The sequence below is a fragment of the Acipenser ruthenus genome, chromosome 27, assembly GCF_902713425.1.
Source record: "Acipenser ruthenus chromosome 27, fAciRut3.2 maternal haplotype, whole genome shotgun sequence".
Taxonomy (NCBI): domain Eukaryota; kingdom Metazoa; phylum Chordata; class Actinopteri; order Acipenseriformes; family Acipenseridae; genus Acipenser; species Acipenser ruthenus.
Genome location: NC_081215.1, coordinates 9,860,641 through 9,883,997, shown reverse-complemented (window position 1 = coordinate 9,883,997; position 23,357 = coordinate 9,860,641). Strand labels below are relative to the sequence as shown.

The 23,357-nt window shown below is 43.2% G+C and overlaps 1 protein-coding gene across 1 annotated transcript in view; it reads left to right on the top strand.

Annotated features, from left to right (window-relative positions):
- The window catches only part of LOC117963790 (arf-GAP with coiled-coil, ANK repeat and PH domain-containing protein 3), a 186,685-nt gene that overhangs the window by 89,337 nt on the left and 73,991 nt on the right, over nucleotides 1-23,357 (top strand). The window contains exons 3-4 of the mRNA XM_059002690.1: nucleotides 5,196-5,315; nucleotides 6,710-6,763. Coding sequence (XP_058858673.1) covers nucleotides 5,196-5,315; nucleotides 6,710-6,763 — 174 coding nt within the window. The remainder of the gene's footprint in view (nucleotides 1-5,195; nucleotides 5,316-6,709; nucleotides 6,764-23,357) is intronic.

Here is a 23,357-nt window from a genome sequence, read left to right as displayed (position 1 = left end):
GTTATTGATTTATTTACAGGGGGGAATGCATTTTAATGTAATTTCACACTTAGAAGCACTTTCTGTAACATTAGAAGCAACTCCAGTGACAGCAAAAGTAATTTGTAAGCAGTCAATATACTCTACCATATTCAAATGTAGAAATGCAGAACAACTTGGATGGAACCTTCGTTGCCCACTTTTCTCCCTGGACCTTGCTTACTAAGTATATGTTCTCTAGACATATTATGGAATGCAAAATTGGTCTGCAAGTTTCTGTGTCTTAGCGAATGGTTTTGGTTTGGCAGATGTCTGAGAATGAATCATGATCAGAAGATAAAGGATCCAGCACTTATCAATACCATCCCTGCAGAACATGTGGAGCTGACTGGGAAACATTTGGGAGATGATGTCATGTCCATACATATTAAACCTACAGCGCATCACATATTACTTTGTTCGGCTCAATTTCCTCTGCATGTGGGATTAATGTGATGTGTGCTTATTTAACAGTATGAAAATCTTCTCTAGAGCAAATTATTGAAATTAAACTAAACAATACATTATATAACGTTTGTGTTTGCTTAGGAGTGCACCATTCTGTTTACATATAAAACTACCTGAAATACTGGTTTGATATAAATACATGAATCAAAACCAGTGCACTCACAGAGGGTCCTCATAGCCGTGTAATAATCGCACAGAACTCGAAAGGTTAAAATTATTTGAATAAAACTCAGAGTTTAGTGGATTATAGCCAAATGCCAGATCATCTTGCAAGGCTTTGTCAGCACATTCACACCGTGGTGATCTGGATCATCTTGCAAGGCTTTAGCACATTCACACCATGGTAATCTGGATCATCTTGCATGGCTTTAGCACATTCACACCCTGGTGATCTGGATCATCTTGCATGGCTTTAGCACATTCACACCATGGTGATCTGTATCATCTTGCAAGGCTTTGTCAGCACATTCACACCATGGGGATCTGGATCATCTTGCAAGGCTTTGTCAGCACATTCACACCATGGTGATCTGGATCATCTTGCAAGGCTTTGTCAGCACATTCACACCATGGTGATCTGGATCATCTTGCAAGGCTTTAGCACATTCACACCATGGCGATCTGGATCGTCTTGCAAGGCTTTAGCACATTCACACCATGGTGATCTGGATCATCTTGCATGGCTTTAGCACATTCACACCATGGTGATCTGGATCATCTTGCAAGGCTTTGTCAGCACATTCGCACCATGGTGATCTGGATCATCTTGCATGGCTTTAGCACATTCACACCATGGTGATCTGGATCATCTTGCATGGCTTTAGCACATTCACACCATGGTGATCTGGATCATCTTGCATGGCTTTGTCAGCACATGCACACCCTGGTGATCTGGATCATCTTGCAAGGCTTTAGCACATTCACACCATGGTGATCTGGATCATCTTGCATGGCTTTAGCACATTCACACCATGGTGATCTGGATCATCTTGCATGGCTTTAGCACATTCACACCATGGTGATCTGGATCATCTTGCAAGGCTTTGTCAGCACATTCACACCATGGTGATCTGGATCATCTTGCAAGGCTTTGTCAGCGCATTCACACCATGGTGATCTGGATCATCTTGCAAGGCTTTGTCAGCTCATTCACAGCATGGTGACCTGGATCATCTTGCAAGGCTTTTAGCACATTCACACCATGGTGATCTGGATCATCTTGCATGGCTTTAGCACATTCACACCATGGTGATCTGGATCATCTTGCAAGGCTTTGTCAGCACATTCACACCCTGGTGATCTGGATCATCTTGCAAGGCTTTAGCACATTCACACCATGGTGATCTGGATCATCTTGCATGGCTTTAGCACATTCACACCATGGCGATCTGGATCATCTTGCATGGCTTTGTCAGTGCAGATTCACACCCTGGTGATCTGGATCATCTTGCATGGCTTTAGCACATTCACACCGTGGTGATCTGGATCATCTTGCAAGGCTTTGTCAGCACATTCACACCCTGGTGATCTGGAGCAGAGACGGCAGTGCTAAGTGAGCAAACAGAGGTGTATTTATCTACCTCAACTCAATCAGCTATGTGGGAACTCATTATGTGCACAGCCCCAGTGCAAACGTCTTATCCAAGTTTTATTACTAACAATGCAGAAGCACACAACAAATATAAAATGCAATTACAACTAATAAGCATTAGAGGTTGGGGTCACGGGGCTCCATTGTAAGCAGTGTCCCTAATCTAATAGAGTTAGTGAGTAAGAATTGAACCCTGGCCTCCAGGTTGCTGGTCTGAAAGAGCCAGGCTCCAAGTTCATTACATCATCAGTGTTGACCAGACCACTTCCCCCTATCTCTTATTGATGTTTAATTAATCCTTTACAATAAAGCAGTGTTAAAAAGGTGCATTCTCAACACATACACACATTCACTTATAAGACGGTATTGTTTGATCTTTCAGTTAATGTGATGATCCAGTTTTACTTGGGTCTACGGTTTTTAGTTTTCAGTTGATCATTGTGTGTATATTGTACAAAATATTCAACTTGGAATAAACAACCAATTTGGACAGCTAACCATTTTTTCAGCTAAATTAGAAATATTGCAGAAAACGCATTATTCTTACATCCACAGTGTTGCAGAGGTACAGGTTAACCCTTTGCGGTCCTATGTCAGACCGCAAAAAACGGGTTTCTAGTCGTTTTTTCTCCGGAAAAAGCAGAGAAAACCATTCAATGGCCGAGTGGGAGCGACAGGAGCCGAGACAAGCCGAAAAAAAGGGCGTATCTCATGAATAGTCATACTTGCCCCTGGCATCAGATAGGGGCGGCCATAAGGAAACAAGCTGGCTGCAACTGCATCAGGGCTCAGAGAATATCATGGACATTTGCAGAGCTTTTTTGAGATGTTATAGTAATAAAATAATGACTTGGATCGCATTATTGAGGAGTTTGGTGATAATATTATTATTTATTTCTTAGCATATGTGAAAGCGATAGCGAACAAAAGGGTGGGGCGGGCTGGTGATGCCTAGTGAGTGCTTTGTTGATATGCAGGGCCTTTTAAACCCGTTTGACTGTGGAAAAAAAATACTTTTAAACAGCGCGTCTAAATTAACTGCGCGTGTGAAAATAAATTGGACCTGACGCGCCTGACGCGCACTTAATAAATGGAATGCAAAGGGTTAAAGGTGTACCAGCTGTGCTTGGAGGATAGACATTGAAAAGTTCTAAAAAGTCACCAGAATGTCAGAGATTGTGTGGGCCTGTGTTACAGCTGTAATACTTTTCATTTAGACCCTGCTGTTAAAATGGGTGCTGTTTATTGTTGAGTGTCTGTTTTGGAGCTGGTTCATGATGTCTTCCTCTCTCTCTTTTGGACCTGGTTCATGATGTCTTCCCCTCTCTGTTTTGGAGCTGGTTCATGATGTCCTCTTTCCCTCTCTGTTTTGGAGCTGGTTCATGATGCCCTCTTTCCCTCTCTGTTTTGGAGCTGGTTCATGATGTCTTCCCCTCTCTGTTTTGGAGCTGGTTCGTGATGTATTTCCCTCTCTGTTTTGGAGCTGGTTCATGATGTCTTCCCCTCTCTGTTTTGGAGCTGGTTCATGATATCTTTCCCTCTCTGATTTGGAGCTGGTTCATGATGTCCTCTTTCCCTCTCTGTTTTGGAGCTGGTTCATGATGTCTTCCCCTCTCTGTTTTGGAGCTGGTTCATGATGTCTTCCTCTCTCTCTTTTGGACCTGGTTCATGATGTCTTTCCCTCTCTGTTTTGGAGCTGGTTCATGATGTATTTCCCTCTCTGATTTGGAGCTGGTTCATGATGTCCTCTTTCCCTCTCTGTTTTGGAGCTGGTTCATGATGTCTTCCTCTCTCTCTTTTGGACCTGGTTCATGATGTCTTTCCCTCTCTGTTTTGGAGCTGGTTCATGATGTCCTCTTTCCCTCTCTGTTTCGGAGCTGGTTCATGATGTCCTCTTTCCCTCTCTGTTTCGGAGCTGGTTCATGATGTCTTTCCCTCTCTGTTTTGGAGCTGGTTCATGATGTCTTCCCCTCTCTGTTTTGGAGCTGGTTCATGATGTCTTTCCCTCTCTGTTTTGGAGCTGGTTCATGATGACCTCTATCACTCTGTTTTGGAGCTGGTTCATGATGTCCTCTTTCCCTCTCTGTTTCGGAGCTGGTTCATGATGTCCTCTTTCCCTCTCTGTTTTGGAGCTGGTTCATGATGTCTTCCCCTCTCTGTTTTGGAGCTGGTTCATGATGTCCTCTTTCCCTCTCTGTTTTGGACCTGGTTCATGATGTCCTCTTTCCCTCTCTGTTTTGGACCTGGTTCATGATGTCTTTCCCTCTCTGTTTTGGAGCTGGTTCATGATGACCTCTATCACTCTCTGTTTTGGACCTGGTTCATGATGTCTTCCCCTCTCTGTTTTGGAGCTGGTTCATGATGTCTTTCCCTCTCTGTTTTGGAGCTGGTTCATGATGACCTCTATCACTCTGTTTTGGAGATGGTTCATGATGTCCTCTTTCCCTCTCTGTTTTGGAGCTGGTTCATGATGTCTTTCCCTCTCTGTTTTGGAGCTGGTTCATGATGTCTTTCCCTCTCTGTTTTGGAGCTGGTTCATGATGTCCTCTTTCCCTCTCTGTTTTGGAGCTGGTTCATGATGTCCTCTTTCCCTCTCTGTTTTGGACCTGGTTCATGATGTCTTCCCTCTCTGTTTTGGAGCTGGTTCATGATGACCTCTATCACTCTGTTTTGGAGCTGGTTCATGATGTCCTCTTTCCCTCTCTGTTTCGGAGCTGGTTCATGATGTCCTCTTTCCCTCTCTGTTTCGGAGCTGGTTCATGATGTCTTTCCCTCTCTGTTTTGGAGCTGGTTCATGATGTCTTCCCCTCTCTGTTTTGGAGCTGGTTCATGATGTCCTCTTTCCCTCTCTGTTTTGGACCTGGTTCATGATGTCCTCTTTCCCTCTCTGTTTTGGACCTGGTTCATGATGTCTTTCCCTCTCTGTTTTGGAGCTGGTTCATGATGACCTCTATCACTCTCTGTTTTGGACCTGGTTCATGATGTCTTCCCCTCTCTGTTTTGGAGCTGGTTCATGATGTCTTTCCCTCTCTGTTTTGGAGCTGGTTCATGATGACCTCTATCACTCTGTTTTGGAGATGGTTCATGATGTCCTCTTTCTCTCTCTTTTCCTCTGAAGCTGGTGAAACTTTGCAGTGGGATGATAGAAGCTGGAAAGGCCTACATCAATGCCAACAAACTGTTTGTGAACGGCGTCCGAGACCTGTCACAGCAATGCAAAAAGGATGCCATGATTTCGGTAAGTACAATGTACAATGCCCTAATTAGGAGAAAACAACACTGCCAAAAATAAATAAATGCCTGTAAGAAGAAAAATGTAGTAATACTTTTTTCAAAAAATATTAACATGGGAGCTCATTTCTTACCTAGCTCTAAAAAATCTGCTTGATTTTGGAGTCAGAGAAGAAATTAGTTCCTGTTTTATTATTATTATTATTATTATTATTATTATTATTATTATTATTATTATTATTATTATTATTATCTTAGAAACATTTTCTTAGTAAGAAAAGCCTGTTTTGAATGTAAAATAGCAGTATTTGACCTGCTTCTAGTTTGATTTGATTTTTTTTATAATTAAAAAGGTTGTATTCCTTTCAGGTAATGTATTTGCACGTTTATTTGCTAAATAGGGCACCTAAACTGTTGGCTGACAGGACAGACAACATTGCAGTTTGGTAAGCAATCAAGATTTGACAGCGTTGATTCTGAAATGGACAACACACAGACATAAACTCCCATGCTGCTAGAGATTTCTGATTTACCCTCAAAATATTGTATGCCTCGTCACCCAGCAGTGATAAGTTAATTTATTGTATGTCTTGTTGCTCAGCAGTGATAAGCTGACTTATTTGTAATTTAGCTTCTTAGTTTAGCAATAGGTTTCATTCCTCTGAGCTCTGTGATTTAGCTTCTAGCCACGGTGCTTAATTCCCACCCGCACTCATTTCACAATTACTTACAAATCCAAACCACCTGGGCTTAGCAAACCTTCTGCAAAAGCTCATCTCCATTTGAGTTTTATTCTTAAATCTTGCAGTTAAACTAAAACGCCTGGAATGTGGATTTTAAATGTTGTTATTTATTTTGGCTAGAGCAGCAAATGGCTTAATTGAACACTAAAGAGCTGCAGATGTCTTTACGTTTGCCTTTCTGTTTTGTGGTGTTTGTGATCTTTATGAGTGGTTCTGGGCTCTGTTGATCCAATATTAAGTTATCTAAATTTACTCTAAATCTGCCTTTACTTGGATTGGAGTTGCTTAGAGGACGGGACTGAACAAATGTCCTCATTCCATTCAAATCATTTGACAATGTGACCTTTCAACTCTGCCAGCACCAACTAATACCTTAATAGAGGAGCAGCAGAACCCAGGACCACTTAGAATGAATGCAAACACCAGACTGTCAGGAAAAAGATAATTGAAATGATATTGACGAATACTGACTATGTAATCAATGCTATGGCCAATAGCTTGGTTTTGATAGAATAGCTGGGCTGCACAACACCAGAGAGGGAGATATATCTGAGGCATAAGTGTATACCACCTGTCTTTCCTGTAATTCCCTAGTGGAAAACACATCAATAGTTACAGTGAAATCCCCTCTGATTGAATTCTTTCTGTTTCATTTCAGGAATGTCTTGAGAAGTGTGGAGAGAGCCTTCAGGAAATGATCAACTACCACATGGTAGGCTGCCATATTACTATACCCCTGCATTCTACAGTGTAGAGGAATGGCTGGACCAGTCCTGTTGTCATGTTATTGGGGATATATGGAGGCTGCTGTCTGTCTGTCTGTACTGGATGTCACACTTACAGTTTTGCACACCTAATATCACTTCTATTGTTGTTACTCTCTGCTTATATTAACCAGAGTGAGATGCCCACATATAGAACATAAGAAGGTAAGGAAAGTTTGGGAAGGAGAAGAGGCCGTTTGGCCCATCACGGCTCCTCCAGTGTGAGCACATTGTTACTCCTACTAGGGCATCTAATTGAATAGGTACACAATCCAGTCATTTTAGATCTTCACCTGGTAGACTATTCCACGCATTTATAACTCTGTGTGAAAAAGTGCTTCCTACCTTCTGTTCTAAACTTACAGTTACTCAGTTTCCATGTATGCCCTCTCAATAATTGTGTAATGAGGTAACTAAAACTGGGCACAGCATTCTAGACCCTTGTATACTCTTAGTATAACCTCCCTAGAGTGGTATTCCACCCTTTTTGCAATATAGCCTAACATTGTAACATCTTTTTGAATTGCTTCCCCACATTGCTGGGATAATTGTAATGATGAGTCCACTGTAACCCTGCAATCCTTTTGAAAGTCTCTTCATTCCCTATTTCCATCCTGTTCATTTTCTACATATAATGTAATTATTATGCCGAATATGGAATACTTCACATTTCTTAATGTTAAAGTTCATAGAAAGAAATCATTAACTCCAAAGAGTAAGTGGCTTCAAGTAGCTTTTTTAAAATTCCCTGAATATTTTAGAATGTTTCTGAGTGGTTCCGGGTTCTGTTGCTGCCACACTGAGATTCAGTCTGTACCTGGCTTTGAGCTGCTTCTGAGTGGTTCCGGGTTCTGTTGCTGCCACACTGAGATTCAGTCTGTACCTGGCTTTGAGCTGCTTCTGAGTGGTTCTGGGTTCTGTTGCTGCCACGCTGAGATTCAGTCTGTACCTGGCTTTGAGCTGCTTCGAGCCTGTCCAGAGAATCTTAAGTGCCAGGACAAAATAGCTTTCCTTATTCCATTCACATCATTTGAAATGTGACCTTTCATTTCCACCAACCCTATACTCTCTGTGTATTTAATATAGAGTAGGCGGGGCAGGCAGAGTTGAAAGGTCACGTTGTCACATGATTTCAATGGAATGAGGAAAGCTGTTCAGTGTCAGCGGTCAAATGATAACAGAACCCAGACTCCTTCAGAATGACTGTCATCACTATCAAACAGTAAGAGAACGGGCAAAAAGGAAATGAAATGACACTTGAAGCCACACTCGAGTTTTCAATGTGACCTATGAATTTCATGCCCTAGTTTTCTTAATTGAAAACCAGCCTTTTTTCTCCTGTTGGTAAGTCTTTAATTGAAACCACTAAGAAAGGACTCTTGCGGTGCTAAAGTCTAGTAAACAGAGGCACTTTGAGTTCCGTGCTGGTGGGGCTGCCTTGATCTAAAGGGCTGTAGGAAAATGCAGTGCTTGTGGAATAAAACCTGTGGTTTGAATTGAATTTAGCAATTCCTCTCAATCTCATGCGATGTGTGGACGCTAATCCGGTCCTCCTTACAAAGTGTTGTAACAAAGACAGGCTTTCCATTTAGAATAGCAATGTTGCATAATGTAGCAAAGAACCATCGGAAGCAGGCTTTGTTCTCTGCTTTCTAAAGCTCTAAGATATTGTCTGGTGATTGAATGGTTGCCAGTCTTCCAGGTTATACAGCAGAGAGCTTTGTCATCACAGTCTCTGACCATAAAGTCACACTTAAAGAGCAACTTGGTATGGAAATGAAATGTCAGAGTTATCTTAACTAATGTATTCTTGTTTTCTTTTTAGTCTAATCCCAATGACTTTTTAAAGCACTCAATAAAGCTCTCAGATTCATGTCTCCCTTCCAATTAAATCTGGTACACTGTTAACCTGCCCCTATGCCATTCTCTGCCCCTAGCGGATTTAAGAAGTACTGCATCTGTTCTACATAGTATTTGTTACTGATGTTATTTCTTACATCCACTGCAGTGTTACAGGGGGTAGTTACATGGTTACACTCTGGTGTAGCAGTGGCATAGCTAGGTGATCAAACACCAGCAACCCCCCCCCCCCCCCCTCCCCCATAAGCAAAAGCAGGCGATTCACCACAAGCAGCCCCCACCCCCTGCACGAAATCCATGCAACGCCAGTGTTATTATCTATCATCATCAAAAAATCTCCATCCAGACCCAAAACAAAATCCTGACTACGCCACTGTGGTGTACCAGCTGCACTTTTAATGTCTCTTAGAGGTACAGGGTGCTCCAAACTGTTTTGATGACTGACACAGTAAATTATATACAAAGTGAACCTTTACAAATCAAGAAGAATACATTCATTAAGGTAATGGCAAAAATGCTCTGCATAACTAGGCATAGATTCCTGCAGTGCAGCAGTATTTATATATAGCTGTAAAGTTTTAATACAGTGGATTCAAATGTGAAATCCGTTATTGTTTGATATCCTCCGTGTTTTTCACTGCAAGTATTTTGAAGATCGTGGACTCCCCGGAGGACGGCTCTTAATTTGACAGTGAACTCATAGTGACCCGCTGGCTGTCAGACTGAAACCCGGGAAGAGATGTTCCAGGGAAGGTCATTCTTTGGCTGTTGCAAGTACGGGTGACCCAGTCTAAAATCGAACAGTAGCATACAGGCTAAATCAGAACCCTGTCCTCTGCAGGAACATGGCATGCCCTTTTAAAATGCACTGTTGTGGCCTCTCTTAAAAGACTCTTACGTAAGAGTACCATTTAATACTAGTTTAATAAGAAAGCCAAGCAAACCATTAGCAAGGAATAGAAGAAGTAACAATAAACCAAATATGCATGCATATAAAATGAATTCATTACTTTTAAACACAATAAGCTGCTTTATTAATTAGTAGGAACTAAAATAAAACCAGCAACAAAGAGCGCCCATAAACATGTGAATTGCGATGTTGCTGAGAAGCTATCCATTGAGTGGAGCCCTGAAGTGTCTTTGCTCCTCCAGCACTGGGAGGTGTTCACGCTCCACAAAGAGGTAGGAGCTGCACTAATTGAAGAGAATGCTGGAACATTACCTCCAGGCTATTAGATATGACTGATTGCATCACTGGGAGGTCACAGGCGACACAAACCACTGAAGGTTCAAATTGCGTCAGGGGTCAGGAAAGGGTAGGCCAAAGATCGGAGGTTAAAAGACTGGAACGGACTGATCAGTGTTTTACTTCCTACAGAGAACACAGTGCTGGACTTCAAACACAAGCACCAGAGATACAGTCTGCTGCACACACGTTTAATGTGTTGTGCACGTTAAAGTATGTTGTGAAATGTAAAAGCTGCATCTCCCTGTTGTAATTAGCTTCAAATGACATGTTCTTCTTTTTTAACTGTCCCTGTACCTTTTTATTATGTTTAAAATCTTTGTAAGTTGTTGTTATTGCAATTACTAAAATATTGTGTGTGTGTGTCATTGTGTGTCTGTGTGTGTGTCATTGTGTGTGTGTGTGTGCATGTCAGTGTGTGTGTGCGTGTCATTGTGTGTGTGTGCATGTCAGTCTGTGTGTGTGTGTGCGTGTCAGTGTGTGTGTGTGCGTGTGTCTGTGTTTTTGTTTTTGATAAGTCTGTGTTAGGGTGTTTTCCTCCGAGTTCAGGAGCTACTCTTCAGTTCTCGGTGTCCACCACACACAGATATATATACAGTGCCTTGCATAAGTATTCACCCCCTAGTCCATAATGTCGAAGTGGGGAAAAAAATCTACATATTTTTCAAAATTATTTACAAATAAAAAACTGAAAAGTCTTGATTGCATAAGTATTCACCCCCTTTGCTGTGACACCCTGTGGTTGAGCATCTGTTAAGTGGCGTGTGTGGTGACGTCACGGACCAGGAAGTACCAGAACCAAAACAATGGATGGGCGGGTGAAGTTGAAGGCTACTGCGCTCAGCGTATTTATTAAATAATAAAACAAAACAAAAGATTCAAACAAACAACAAAACCAAAGGGCATGTTGGCCAAACAAATAATCAAACAAATAAGCGTGCTGGTTTTAGCACCAGCACGATACTTAGTAGTTGTTTTAAAATGTGTTTTCTCTCTCCGCTCCCCGTACTCTCCTCTGTACACTCTCCCCGCAGCACGGACAGCTGCAGGTTCTTATACTCTGGCCGAGGGGTTAACTAGCTGTTAATTATCTTATTACCCCTTGGCCACAGTCTGCACGAGTTTAGTAAGGATGCGTGACTGTCAGCTAGTTAAATAATCAGTAGCTGATCAGCCACGCATCCTCACAAGGTTTTTAAAAATACTAAAACAATAACAAAAGACGCTGCGCTTTTATCCGCGCCGCAAACAATAATACAAAAACAGTGCACAAATATATAGGGGCGGGACATTTTGCCACACATGCCTCCCCTTGTGCGCAGCACACATGGCCTTTTTGGCCTCCTCCCCCCTTAGTCCCCAAAATCCTGGCTAGCAGTCCCGGCCCAGGAACAGGGGCAGCAACGGGTCAAAGGTGGCGGCCACGGTGGGATGTCCTCCTCCCACCCAAACAGCCGTAGCGTCCCGGTGGACTGCGCACAGGCCGGCTCCTCTGGCCAAGGAAATTTTGGGGGTGGTCCCCAGACCTCCCCCCCCTTCTTCATGGCCGGCAGCTCCCCTCTGTGGGGCTCCGGCCACCCGTTCTCCTGCAGCGAAATTGCTGCGGGGGGAGCTGGTCTCCTGACCTCCCCCCCCTTCTTCACGTCCGGAAGCTCCCCTCAGTGGGGCTCCGACCACAATTTCTCCTGCCGTGAAAGTGAGGCTGGGGGAGCTGGTCTCCAGACCTCCTCCCCCCTTCTTCGTTGCCGGCAGCTCCCCTCCGTGGGGCTCCGACCACAATTTCTCCTGCCGCGAAAGTGCGGCTGGGGGAGCTGGTCTCCAGACCTTCCCCCCCCTTCTTCGTGGCCGGCAGCTCCCCTTCATGGGTCTCCAGCCACAGTATTTCCTGCCGCATGGCAGGACTGGTAGCGACCCCAGGCAAAGCAGAACCCTCGGGAGGCGACGGCAGCAGCAGCGGACCCTCGGGAGGCGACGGCAGCAGCAGCAGCAGCAGCGGACCCTCGGGAGGCGACGGCAGCAGCAGCGGACCCTCGGGAAGCAACGGCAGCAGCAGCAGCTGACCCTCGGGAAGCAACGGCAGCAGCAGCGGACCCTCAGGAGGCGACGGCAGCAGCAGCGGACCCTCGGGAGGCGACGGCAGCAGCAGCGGACCCTCGGGAGGCGAACTCGGGAGGGGAGCCCCGAGCCATGGAGGCGACAGTGGGAGTTCTCTGGTGGTTCTCAAGGCGATGCGGAGCAACAGGTAGCCCCAGGCGATGCGGAGCCACAGGCAGCCCCAGGCGATGCATGGCAGGCATCCTTGGGCGGTGCGAGGCAGGCATCCTTAGGCGGTGCGAGGCAGGCATCCTTGGGCGGTGCGAGGCAGGCATCCCTGGGCAGTGCGAGGCAGGACAAGAGCAGTCCTTCCCATGACGGTGGAGGTGAAACCAGCAGGTATTCACCCTCTGCTGGTGGAGGTGGGAGCCGTAAGCTGTCCTCCCACAGCGCTTGAAACGGAACCAGCAGGCATTCACCCTCTGCTGGTGGAGGTGGGAGGGGCAAGCAGTCCTCCCACGGCAGCTGAGGCGGAACCAGCAGGCATTCACCCTCTGCTAGTGGAGCTGGGAGCGGCAAGCTGTTCTCCCACAGCGCTTGAAACGGAACCAGCAGGCATTCACCCTCTGCTGGTGGAGGTGGGAGGGGCAAGCAGTCCTCCCTCCGCGGCGGAGGCGGAACCAGCAGGCATTCACCCTCTGCTGGTGGAGGTGGAGATGGAGGTGGCAGAGACAGAGGCAGCTCCCGCTGCTCTGCTCCTGGCGGTGGAGGTTGCGGAGGCAGAGGCAGCTCCCGCTGCTCTGCTCCTGGCGGTGGAGGTGGCGGAGGCAGAGGCAGCTCCCGCTGCTCTGCTGCTGGTGGTGGAAGCGGTGGAGGTGGCGGAGGCAGAGGCAGCTCCTGCTGCTCTGCTCCTGGAGGCCTAGGTTCTCGACCTATGGGCTCCCCCCTTCTGGGTGCTGGATGCACGGGCTCCCCCCTTCTGGGCACTGGATGCACGGGCTCCCCCCTTCTGGGCGCTGGATGCACAGGCTCCCCCCTTCTGGGCGCTGGATGCACAGGCTCCCCCCTTCTGGGTGCTGGATGCTCACGCTCCCCCCTTCTGGGCGCTGGATGCTCGCGCTCCCCCCTTCTGGGCGCTGGATGCTCGCACTCCCCCCCCTCTGAGCGTTCGTTCCTCCTCTTCATAATAGCGGAAAGGACAGTTGGCAAATCGATGCTTTTAGTCGCAGAGGGGGCACACCTCCGATGGCTGGCTATATCTTCCTGGGTTTCTGGCCATTAGGCGACACTCCTCCTCCCTGTCCTTCACCTCTCGGTCTTCCTTCCATCCCTTTTTCTTTTTTTTTTTTCCTTCCTAATCACAAAAAAAAACACTTTTTGAAAAAAACGAACAAAAACTCCCTTTGCTGTTCCTGGTCCGGCTCCTGGAGGCGTTGTTTGTCCCACGCAGGACACCATATGTGGACGAGCCGCTGTTAAGTGGCGTGTGTGGTGACGTCACGGACCAGGAAGTACCAGAACCAAAACAATGGATGGGCGGGTGAAGCTGAACGCTACTGCGCTCAGCGTATTTATTAAATAATAAAACAAAACCAAAGATTCAAACAAACAACAAAACCAAAGGACACGTTGGCCAAACAAATGAGCGTGCTGATTTTAGCACCAGCACGATACTTAGCAGTTGTTTTTAAATGTAGTTTCTCTCTCCGCTCCTCGTACTCTCCTCTGTACACTCTCCCCGCAGCACGGACAGCTGCAGGTTCTTATACTCTGGCCGAGGGGTTAACTAGCTGTTAATTATCTCATTACCCCTTGGCCACAGTCTGCACGAGTGTAGTAAGGATGCGTGACTGTCAGCTAGTTAAATAATCAGTAGCTGATCAGCCACGCATCCTCACAAAGTTTTTAAAAATACAAAAACAATAACAAAAGACGCTGCGCTTTTATCCGCGCCGCAAACAATAATACAAAAACAGTGCACAAATATATAGGGGCGGGACACTCCGCCACACACCCCTGAATAAGCTCTGGTGCAACCAATTGCCTTCAGAAGTCACATAATTAGTTGAATGGAGTCCACCTGTGTGCAATTAAAGTGTCACATGATCTCAGATTAAATACACCTGTTTCTGGAAGGCCCCAGAGTTTGTTAGAGAGCATATCTAAACAAACAGCATCATGAAGACCAAGGAGCTATCAAAACAAGTCCGCAATAAAGTTCTGGAGAAGCACCAATCAGGGTTGGGTTATAAAAAAATATCCCAAACTGAACATCCCCCGGGGCACCGTTAAATCCATTATTAAAAAATGGAAAGAATATGGCACAACCGCGACTCTGCCTAGAGAAGGCCGTCCACCAAAACTCAGTGACCAGATAAGGAGGGCATTAGTCAGAGAAGCAACCAGGAGGCCAATGGCAACTCTGAAGGATCTGGAGATATCCACAGCTGAGATGGGAGAAACCGTCCATGGGACAACTATAACCCGGACGCTCCACAAAGCTGGGCTTTATGGAAGAGTGGCGAGAAGAAAGCCATTGCTGAAAAAAACCCATATCAAATCCTGTTTGGATTTTGCCAGAACGCATGTGGGATACACAGCAAACATGTGGAAAAAGGTTCTCTGGTCTGATGAGACCAAAACTGAACTTTTTGGCCTTAGCGCAAAACGCTATGTGTGGTGCAAAGCCAACACTGCTCATCACCCTGAGAATACCATCCCCACGGTGAAGCATGGTGGTGGCAGCATCATGTTATGGGGATGCTTTTCATCGTCAGGGACTGGGAAACTGGTCAGGATTGAGGGCAAGATGGATGGAGCCAAATACAGGGAAATTCTAGAGGAAAACCTGTTTCAGTCTGCAAGAGACCTGGGACTGGGGCGGAGGTTCACCTTCCAGCAGGACAATGACCCTAAACACACAGCCAAAGCTACACTGGAGTGGTTTAAAAACAAGAACCTGAATGTCTTAGAATGGCCCAGTCAAAGCCCAGACCTCAATCCGACTGAGAATCTGTGGCAAGACTTGAAAATTGCTGTTCACCAACGGTCCCCATCCAACTTGACAGAGCTTGAGCAATTTTGCCAAGAAGAATGGGCAAAAATTGCAGGATACAGATGTGCAAAGCTGGTAGAGACTTACCCAAAAAGACTCACAGCTGTAATTGCTGCCAAAGGTGCTTCTACCAAGTATTGACTCAGGGGGGTGAATACTTATGCAACCAACAAATGTCTTTTTTTTGTTTAATTAACTTTTGTGTCACAATAAAAAATATTTTGCACCTTCAAAGTGTTAAGTATGTGTAAATCAAATGTTAAAAATCCCAATTAAATCCATTTTAATTCCAGGTTGTATCACTACAAAATGTGGAAAAGTCCAAGGGGGGTGAATACTTATGCAAGGCACTGTATTACCCTGCTAGATCAGCCAGAGTGTTTTTATATGTAGCTGTGCACTGCTAAGTGCTGGCGCTTACTAATATCAACTGATCTAGCCTACATAACATCTATCTGTGGCAGGCTTTTAGAACTGAAGAGCAGCGTCTGAACTTAAAGCAACTTAGAAAAAAAAAAAAATACAATATTTGAGTTGGATCAGGAGACAGTTTAAAAAGAAAGTGGGAGGGTTGATTCATGGCTTTTTAGATGCGACAGTCCTGTCAATCTACTATAAGTCACCAGTCGAAAAATATGCATATCAATTTTCCTGCACAGCGTGTCTGCCTACCCTAAAACTTCCACTAACAACTACATCTCCCACAATACAATGTCTTCAGTTACTAGGAAAACTATGCATAAGAAAAACCAACCTAACAAATATTATCCAATCTCTGGCTAGGCCTGTTGTCTTTGCAGCCAATCACAGTAAGCACAGGAGCTAGACAGGTTGAACTGTAAACACCCCAGTCCAGCTACAAATCCAACTGGAGCCATCGTCAGAGGCAACCGCTAAAACACAGGGCCTATAATATTAAACAAACTGTTTTATAACTTATTAATGCATTTCCTTATTTTATTTATCTATCTTTATATTGATTTTTTGACATGTTCACTGAGTTTAAGAATGTAATGTAAAGTATAAGTAACTAATTTGCAGACAGTAGCGGTTTTAGGCACATGCAGCCCATGCAATTGCATGGGGGCCCCTTTTGTCGTGGCTCAGTTACTTTAAAAAAAAACGTATATTCATCTTAAGTCTGCACCAGAATGAATGACCTATTAGCAATTTTACCGTTCATTTTATCAAAACACCACAAGCCGTAAAAACCCAAAACCTTATCTGGAGTGCTGGATGGATCCCACCTACAATACTGTGACCTCTCTACAAAAAATACATTATCGCACTGGAGAAGGGCAACTATGCTAAAAGAATGAAATCTTCATTAAGGTGTATAAAATTCTAAATGGTATAGGTAATGTTAAGCCAAGTCACAGCTTCAGATTTAATACAGAGTAGGATGGGAGGGCACCAATGGAAACTGAGTAAAAGGAAGTTTAGACCAGAGAGTAGGAAAGCAGGTGTGCTAAGGAGGGACGTGCCTTGGTGGGCTGAACAGCCTCATGTATGTAAACAGTGAAAGAGCAGCTGCAGGTTGCCTGAAGGTGCCCCTGAAACAGGATTGATTTTACCCTCAAGGGAGCATCATACCAGGGCTCTGCCCACAGTAATGGATGTTACTGCACTGCTGGTGCAGTAGAGGCATGTTTTATTTAGCTGCTGGTTTCTGCAGTGGATTTCGAGATGCATTACAATGACTTGCAAGTCATTAGTAGATGAAATAAATGTTTCTTTTGAACCAGTGAAGTGTAACAGAGCAGCACTAAGTTGAAGTGTATTTTACAACAGGCTGCCAATCCACTGTTTGCTTCCTGTTTTTCTAAAATCCCACCGGACATTATAACAGTTGTGGCAATGTGCCCCGCCCCTGTGTGCATTTGTGTGTTATGTGTTGTATGTTGCGTGTGGTGTGTTAAATGTTGGTGTATAGAGATTGGTACACGGGATATAAACGGGTCTGTGTTTCACGTGTGATTTAAATTGTAGATTTGTATTTAGGCACGGGATTGCACATCACTGCACGTGCATTTAAAGTATATAATAGGTGAGCACGAGGTTGCACAATTAATTCACGTGCTGGGATTCAAGTGAATAATTAATTAGTAATTGAATCCCAGCACAACAGTATATATAGACGCACGTTTGACTCACTCGGGGTTGGGTGTTCGAGAGTGGAGAACGGGAGAGAGAGGAGTAAAAGAAAAACAACGTAAATAATAAGTGTTTATAGACTCACCGTGTTTGTTTGTGTGTCTGTCCGTGCACCGTTTGTAGTGTTAGTCCGTTTTTGTTCGTCTGTTTATTTTGGCCTCAAGTGCCGTGTCCTGTTTTGTGTTCTGTTTAAACCTTTTATTTTGTTAATAAACGCTGAGTGCTACCATTTGCACTCAGCTTCTCATCACCACCGTCTGTCTGTGTATTCCTTTCTGGTCTGACGCCACCCACTCCAGCCGTCTTTGTGACACAGTAAATAAACTGAATGTGGTGCATTCAATACAAGGTCGTTGAAAGCAACAACAATCTTAAACATTTTAATACTGTTGCCATTCTGAGTGGCCCTTAATGCATATACTCCAATATTGTATGTACGTGTTTTAATAAGAGCTGAGGAGCTGCTCTTCAGTTCTAGTGACCTGCCTTAGACATGTGTAATGTAGGCTAGATCAGCCAAAGTGTCTTTATTTTAGCAAGCACCAGCACCATCTAGTGCACAGCAGGGTATTTAAAAGATTAAAAAGGGGCAGATCACTAGATGGCGCTGGCTCTTACCTCTATAATGACACTTTGTGTGCTCTGGTCTATGTTACGTATATCTGTGACAGGCAAGCAGAACTGAAGAGCAGCTCCTGAACTCACATTCAGGATATATCAGTCCCACAGACTTCTAAAAACACAATAAGAATTATTAAAAAGGGAAGAGTAAAAAGAAGGAAGTTTGAAGCTGCTTACTCAATGCTATGTGGAAAATCTACAGTATACTTAAAGTTTACTGCTGTTGTGTAGACAAGCAGGGAGTGGTGGAGGCAGTGTCTCTGCTGTTTTTATGCAGGATTTGCCAGCTACTGTGGTTAAGGCTTTTGGGGGCAAGGAATTCTATAATGGTCATGATAAAGATTAAATTGGGTAATAAAATGCATCATGAAAAGAAAGCCGAAAAGGTTTGAATATTTTAGGAAAATCATTTCCGACAGTACCGTCAAACAAAGCAAATCTATTTTTGTTTTTCATTTTTGACTTTTTGAAAATTGCTGATACAGCTAAACAGTGTTTATTTATTTCATTGTTGGATATTGAAATAGCCTGGAATGAGCAATTACTGAGGAATTAAGACTGAGCTCCAAATATTATTACCACATAAACTGTACAATATATGTATGAAAAATATGCAATTAAAAAGTAATTATACTGGGAATAAATTCAGTATGATTTCAAGGCTTTAGTTGAATAGTAAGTCATTTAAATTGCATTTATTTTTACTGTCACTTAACCTTTTAATGATGTTTCCCATCAATCTGAGTAGTTCTTATTGCAAATAGTTTTTTTAAGCCTGTGGTAAGGTGCACAGGAATTACTCTCCAGTGCACATTTAATGTAGGCGGGAGCAGAAAAGTGTCTTCATTTTAGAAGGTGCCAGCACCATCTAGTGCACAGCAGTGTATTGTCAGAACAAAAGGAAACTTGATCCAAAGTGTCACTAGATGGCGCTGGCTCATTTTGTCTGATGTAGCTGATGTGACATGTGTCTATGGCAGGCAACTTGATCTGAAGAGCAGCCCCTGCGCTCGGGTGAAAGAGCAGCCCCTGCGCTCAGAATGTTTGTAAACATTAAATATAAAGCTTCTAGAAAGCAGGCTGCAAATTAATCCTGACTTTCCACCATGGCTTTCCATCCTCTAGAAAACATTCAGGGACTAGACTACACAAAAGCGTTGGGATAACTCTGATTACTCTGGCCAGCTATTGTCCATTAAAATGTTTAGAGGGTTATACTACAGAAGCTGAGCCACTGTGATCCAAACCCAAACAATACGCAAGGCTAGAGCCTGTGCGTGCCGATGTGACAGACTGGTATATCAATACTGACACTGGATCAATACTGACACCGCTACGGGAGCTGTGGTCAACCTGCTATTTAAACTTGGACATTGCTGAGGTTTAGGGGCAGACACCCTGGCAGCCTGCAGGAGCTCTGACAGTCTCCCCTGTGTCAGGAGGATCTCCATTGCTTCTTTCAGAAACCCTGGCAGCCTGCAGGAGCTCTGGCAGTCTCCCCTGCTTGTCAGGAGGATCTCCATTGCTTCTTTCATCTGCTTCTTTGCGGCTAGAGGCACTGTGGCACTGTGGCACTGTGGTTCTTCTCATTGCTGCAGGAAATTCATTTTTAATGTTGGCTGCCAAACTTCTATTTAAAACCTTTCATGCCAGTATCTGGTTTAACTTTTACTTGCTCATAAACTTGGTTTAGAAGATTTATTGTTGCTCTTATTTTGGCAAACCGTGGATAAAATTAGGTATTTTTATGCAAGTGTGATTAACTCTTGAGTTGCTTCATTTCTTATTGTTAAATAAACACTGGGAGGGAAATCGTGTCTGTCATTGCACAGTAACATTGTTGTCCTCTGCAAGGGGTGTGGATGTATTAGTAGTGGAGGTATTTGAACAGTATGCCCTTACGTTTGTACATTTTTCCATGGATTTGAAAAAATGCTTGTCCAATTGTAATACAACATGGCATTAACATTATTTAGCATAAAGTATTGATCGTATTAGATTCTGGGGATATATAGGGGTGTCTGTCTGCACACGTGTCTCCCTGTATGTCACACATACATTTTTGCATATACAGTATCTGGAAGACAGCTTATTAAAACGTGATGGTTTGTTATTCAGCAGACGTTAATGGTACTATCAGACTGTGAGGATAAGGGTGTCACTCTGTCTGTACATCCGTCCGTCTGTATGTCACATTTCTACATGTATCTTGAGAACAAAATAAGTTATTCCACATACTGTAGTCTTACCCAATTTGTATTACATTATCCATTGCTGTTTCTCATTCCATACTGTTCTGTACATCCTGTTGATGTTCATCAGTTTAAGTGGATTACTTCACAAACCAGGGCTCTTTGTTAAGGAAACTAGCTTTAGTATGTAACCTGTGGTTTCATTGCAAGCATCTTCTGTTAAGTTTTGCTTATTATCCAAACCATCTTGGAGTACCGCTCCATAAAGCTGCTTAAAATAGATGCTGTTTGATCCAAGCTGATAATAATAAAGAATTATTATTAGCCTTTGATTATGGAACCATCACATGTTTAATATAGATTTGACACAGATCTTTTCTTGGCATCAAGAGTTTTTCATGTGGTTAGGCGATAACCCTTAATGCCAGCTTTACAAATCAGTCACCAGGTTCCGATTTCTGACTGTTCAACAAAATAACCAGCAAAACTAGTTTAAAGTGTCTTTTTATAATTTACAGCTATGGTTAAGCTCTGTGAACTGTCTTTTGCTGCAGCCACAACACTACCCTATAGAATTAACTCATTTTCCTTCATAAAGTCGAATGAAACCTGCTGAATGATGTTATGTTAACATATTGAATTAATACCGCTTTGTAGTTTTCCATATACGAATAGAAATGATCAAAATTGACATTTAAAAATCTAACAGAAATACTGTACTACTATTGTGGCTTCTGGTAGACTTTTGCAATATAATTTTGTAGTTTCTTTGATTACATGATGTTAAATTATGTTCATATTTTTTTTTTTAATTATGTATCAATCCTGAACTTGTAATTGATGCTAAACTTTTTGGCCACAGCTGTACATGCTACAGTGGAACAAGGCACTTAACATTGTATTCAGCATTTCATTCTGTCACTTTAAGTTAGTAAAGGCCTTGCATTAATAGCAGTTTCTCCCTGTTGTATTTGCATTTAGGAAGACTGAGCAAAGTCTCAACAGACACACAGACTTGCTCATTATCAGATTGCCCGAACATGTTTACTGTTTATATGCTAGATCATGACGAGACGCCTCAAACCACTGTATCTAGAATGTGTTAAACCACAGTCCTGTCATCACTTTGACCAGTTTGCTGCAGTTTCCCAAATCCCATTTGCACACGCCCTGGGAACAGAATTACATTGTGTTTGTGATGAGGTGAGAGCGTGGAGGAGGAAAGGGAACAACACTGCCCCACCACATCCCTGGACTCAGTGTTTCATTTCATGGGTTTGCTGACTGACAGTAATGAGAGACAAAGAACAGGTTTGACTCGTCTAGATTTGCAGCCGTGTGCTCATTCGGGTGTGTGGTTGTGTAACACAGTGATTGCTGTGGTTCCAGAGAGAATTGAAGGCCTCTCTTGACCAACACTGGCTCACCATGTGACTATAAACCCCTGCTGGAAATAAGAAAACTTTTATTAAATGTTTTTTTATCATTTAAACTTTGTGATTCGTTTTAGCAGAGCCCAGGGTTAAGATTTCTTTAAACATACTGATTGGGGCTAGAAAAAGTTTCATCCAATTGTGATGAACTTGTAAACTTAGGTATTGAGTCTATATGAATCTAGGGTCCTGCTTGGGAGGTTAATGAGGTTTGTGTGTAAATGGATTTATATGTATATGGAGGTTACAGTTCTGTATGTGTGTCTCCCTTATAATTCACGGCTAGTTTTTATACTGATTTAAAAAGCATGCGTGTTACTGCGTACTTGTTCAATTAGTGGAGGAATACTGTAAACGTTTCATTTTTTTCTGAAGCTAATTTTAATTGCATCCTTCATAAAACTAGAAGGAAATTAGAGCAACCATTGTTGTTTCCAGTACAATAAATACACACAATATGCTCCAGTACATTACAACATATAAAAAAGAAGCCCTGGTTTCTGCTATTTATAATAACTGTATTTCTGTGAGATTTATCCTCTAAAATCCTGCAGTTAACATGCTGGTGACCTATTCCTGTGCATTACTAACTTTATTACTGAAACGGTTTATTTGTTTATATTTGAACGCTTATTTGGCTAAACCTGAGCCTCAGGCTTAATGCAAACACAAGGCCCGGATTCTGAATCAGAGACACACATTACAATCAGTCCACTCTTTGGAATAGAATGCAGTCAGAGAGATCGATGTCAGTGTAATATTGCACTTGTTGGCATGCTAGTTCACTTTTTCAGCTTGGTAATCTTCAGAATCCAACATGCATGTTTTCGACAGATTTATGTTAATGTGACAATATCAAGACTATTCCAACAGAAATTCAGCTCTGTACAGTATGTCTCACACAATGCTTTTAGGTTATAAGGTGATCCCAGGGGTGTTAGCACCACTTTTGAACACTTTTACAGCTTAAAAGTGAATTTAGCTCCTTTTTCTATATTGACCAAAAAAACATTCTCCCCAGACAATGAAACTCGTGCTGGATCATAAAGGATGAAAGTGGAAGCCTTGTGGCTATATGAAGCTTTGAGACACACACTTCCTAGTGCATGAGAAGCTGTATGAAGCTTTGAGACGCACACTTCCTAGTGCTTGAGAAGCTGTATGAAGCTTTGAGATGCACACTTCCTAGTGCTTGAGAAGCTGTATGAAGCTTTGAGATGCACACTTTGTAGTGCGTGAGAAGCTGTATGAAGCTTTGAGATGCACACTTCCTAACCTTATAAAAGTTTACCATAGTAAAAGCATAGAAAAGCGTAATAAAGCATAGTGAAAGCATGGTAAACCATAGGAAAACAATGTAAAGAACAGTGAGGTATTGTAAAACATATTAATAAACATGGTAAACCAGGGTAAATTATGGTTAATACATGGTATTACCATGGAAAAAGCATGGCAAAAGTACCATGCAAAAATACCATGGTAGACTTGTATACGGGTAGTACATGAGAAGCTGTGAACTCTAGACATCAGTGTCAATGTCTGTCTAGATCTTTTCAGCCGGTATCCTTGGTGATTGACAAACACATGGTAGTTTGTATTTGTCTGCATTATATAAACATCATGAGCATTGACACTGCAACAGAAAATAAATTGAACTGTGGCACTGAAGGGGTGAATGATCTTGTAAAGTTTTGGACTTTTTTTAAAATGTTGTTAGTTTCATAAAGCAACACCCTCCACACCCATGCTGTTACAAATAAAGCAGCAGACACTACAGCTGCCTCTGGATGTCAGTGACCAAGAAACATTCGGGGAAGCTGATTATTCATATGGCTGGACTGGCTGATGAGAATGAAAACCTCTTAACTGGCAAAAGACACTTCCTCTACAACATCTTCAAATCATTAGCAGCAGGCCGTGTTTTTGCACTTAATGTTGTTTCTGCTT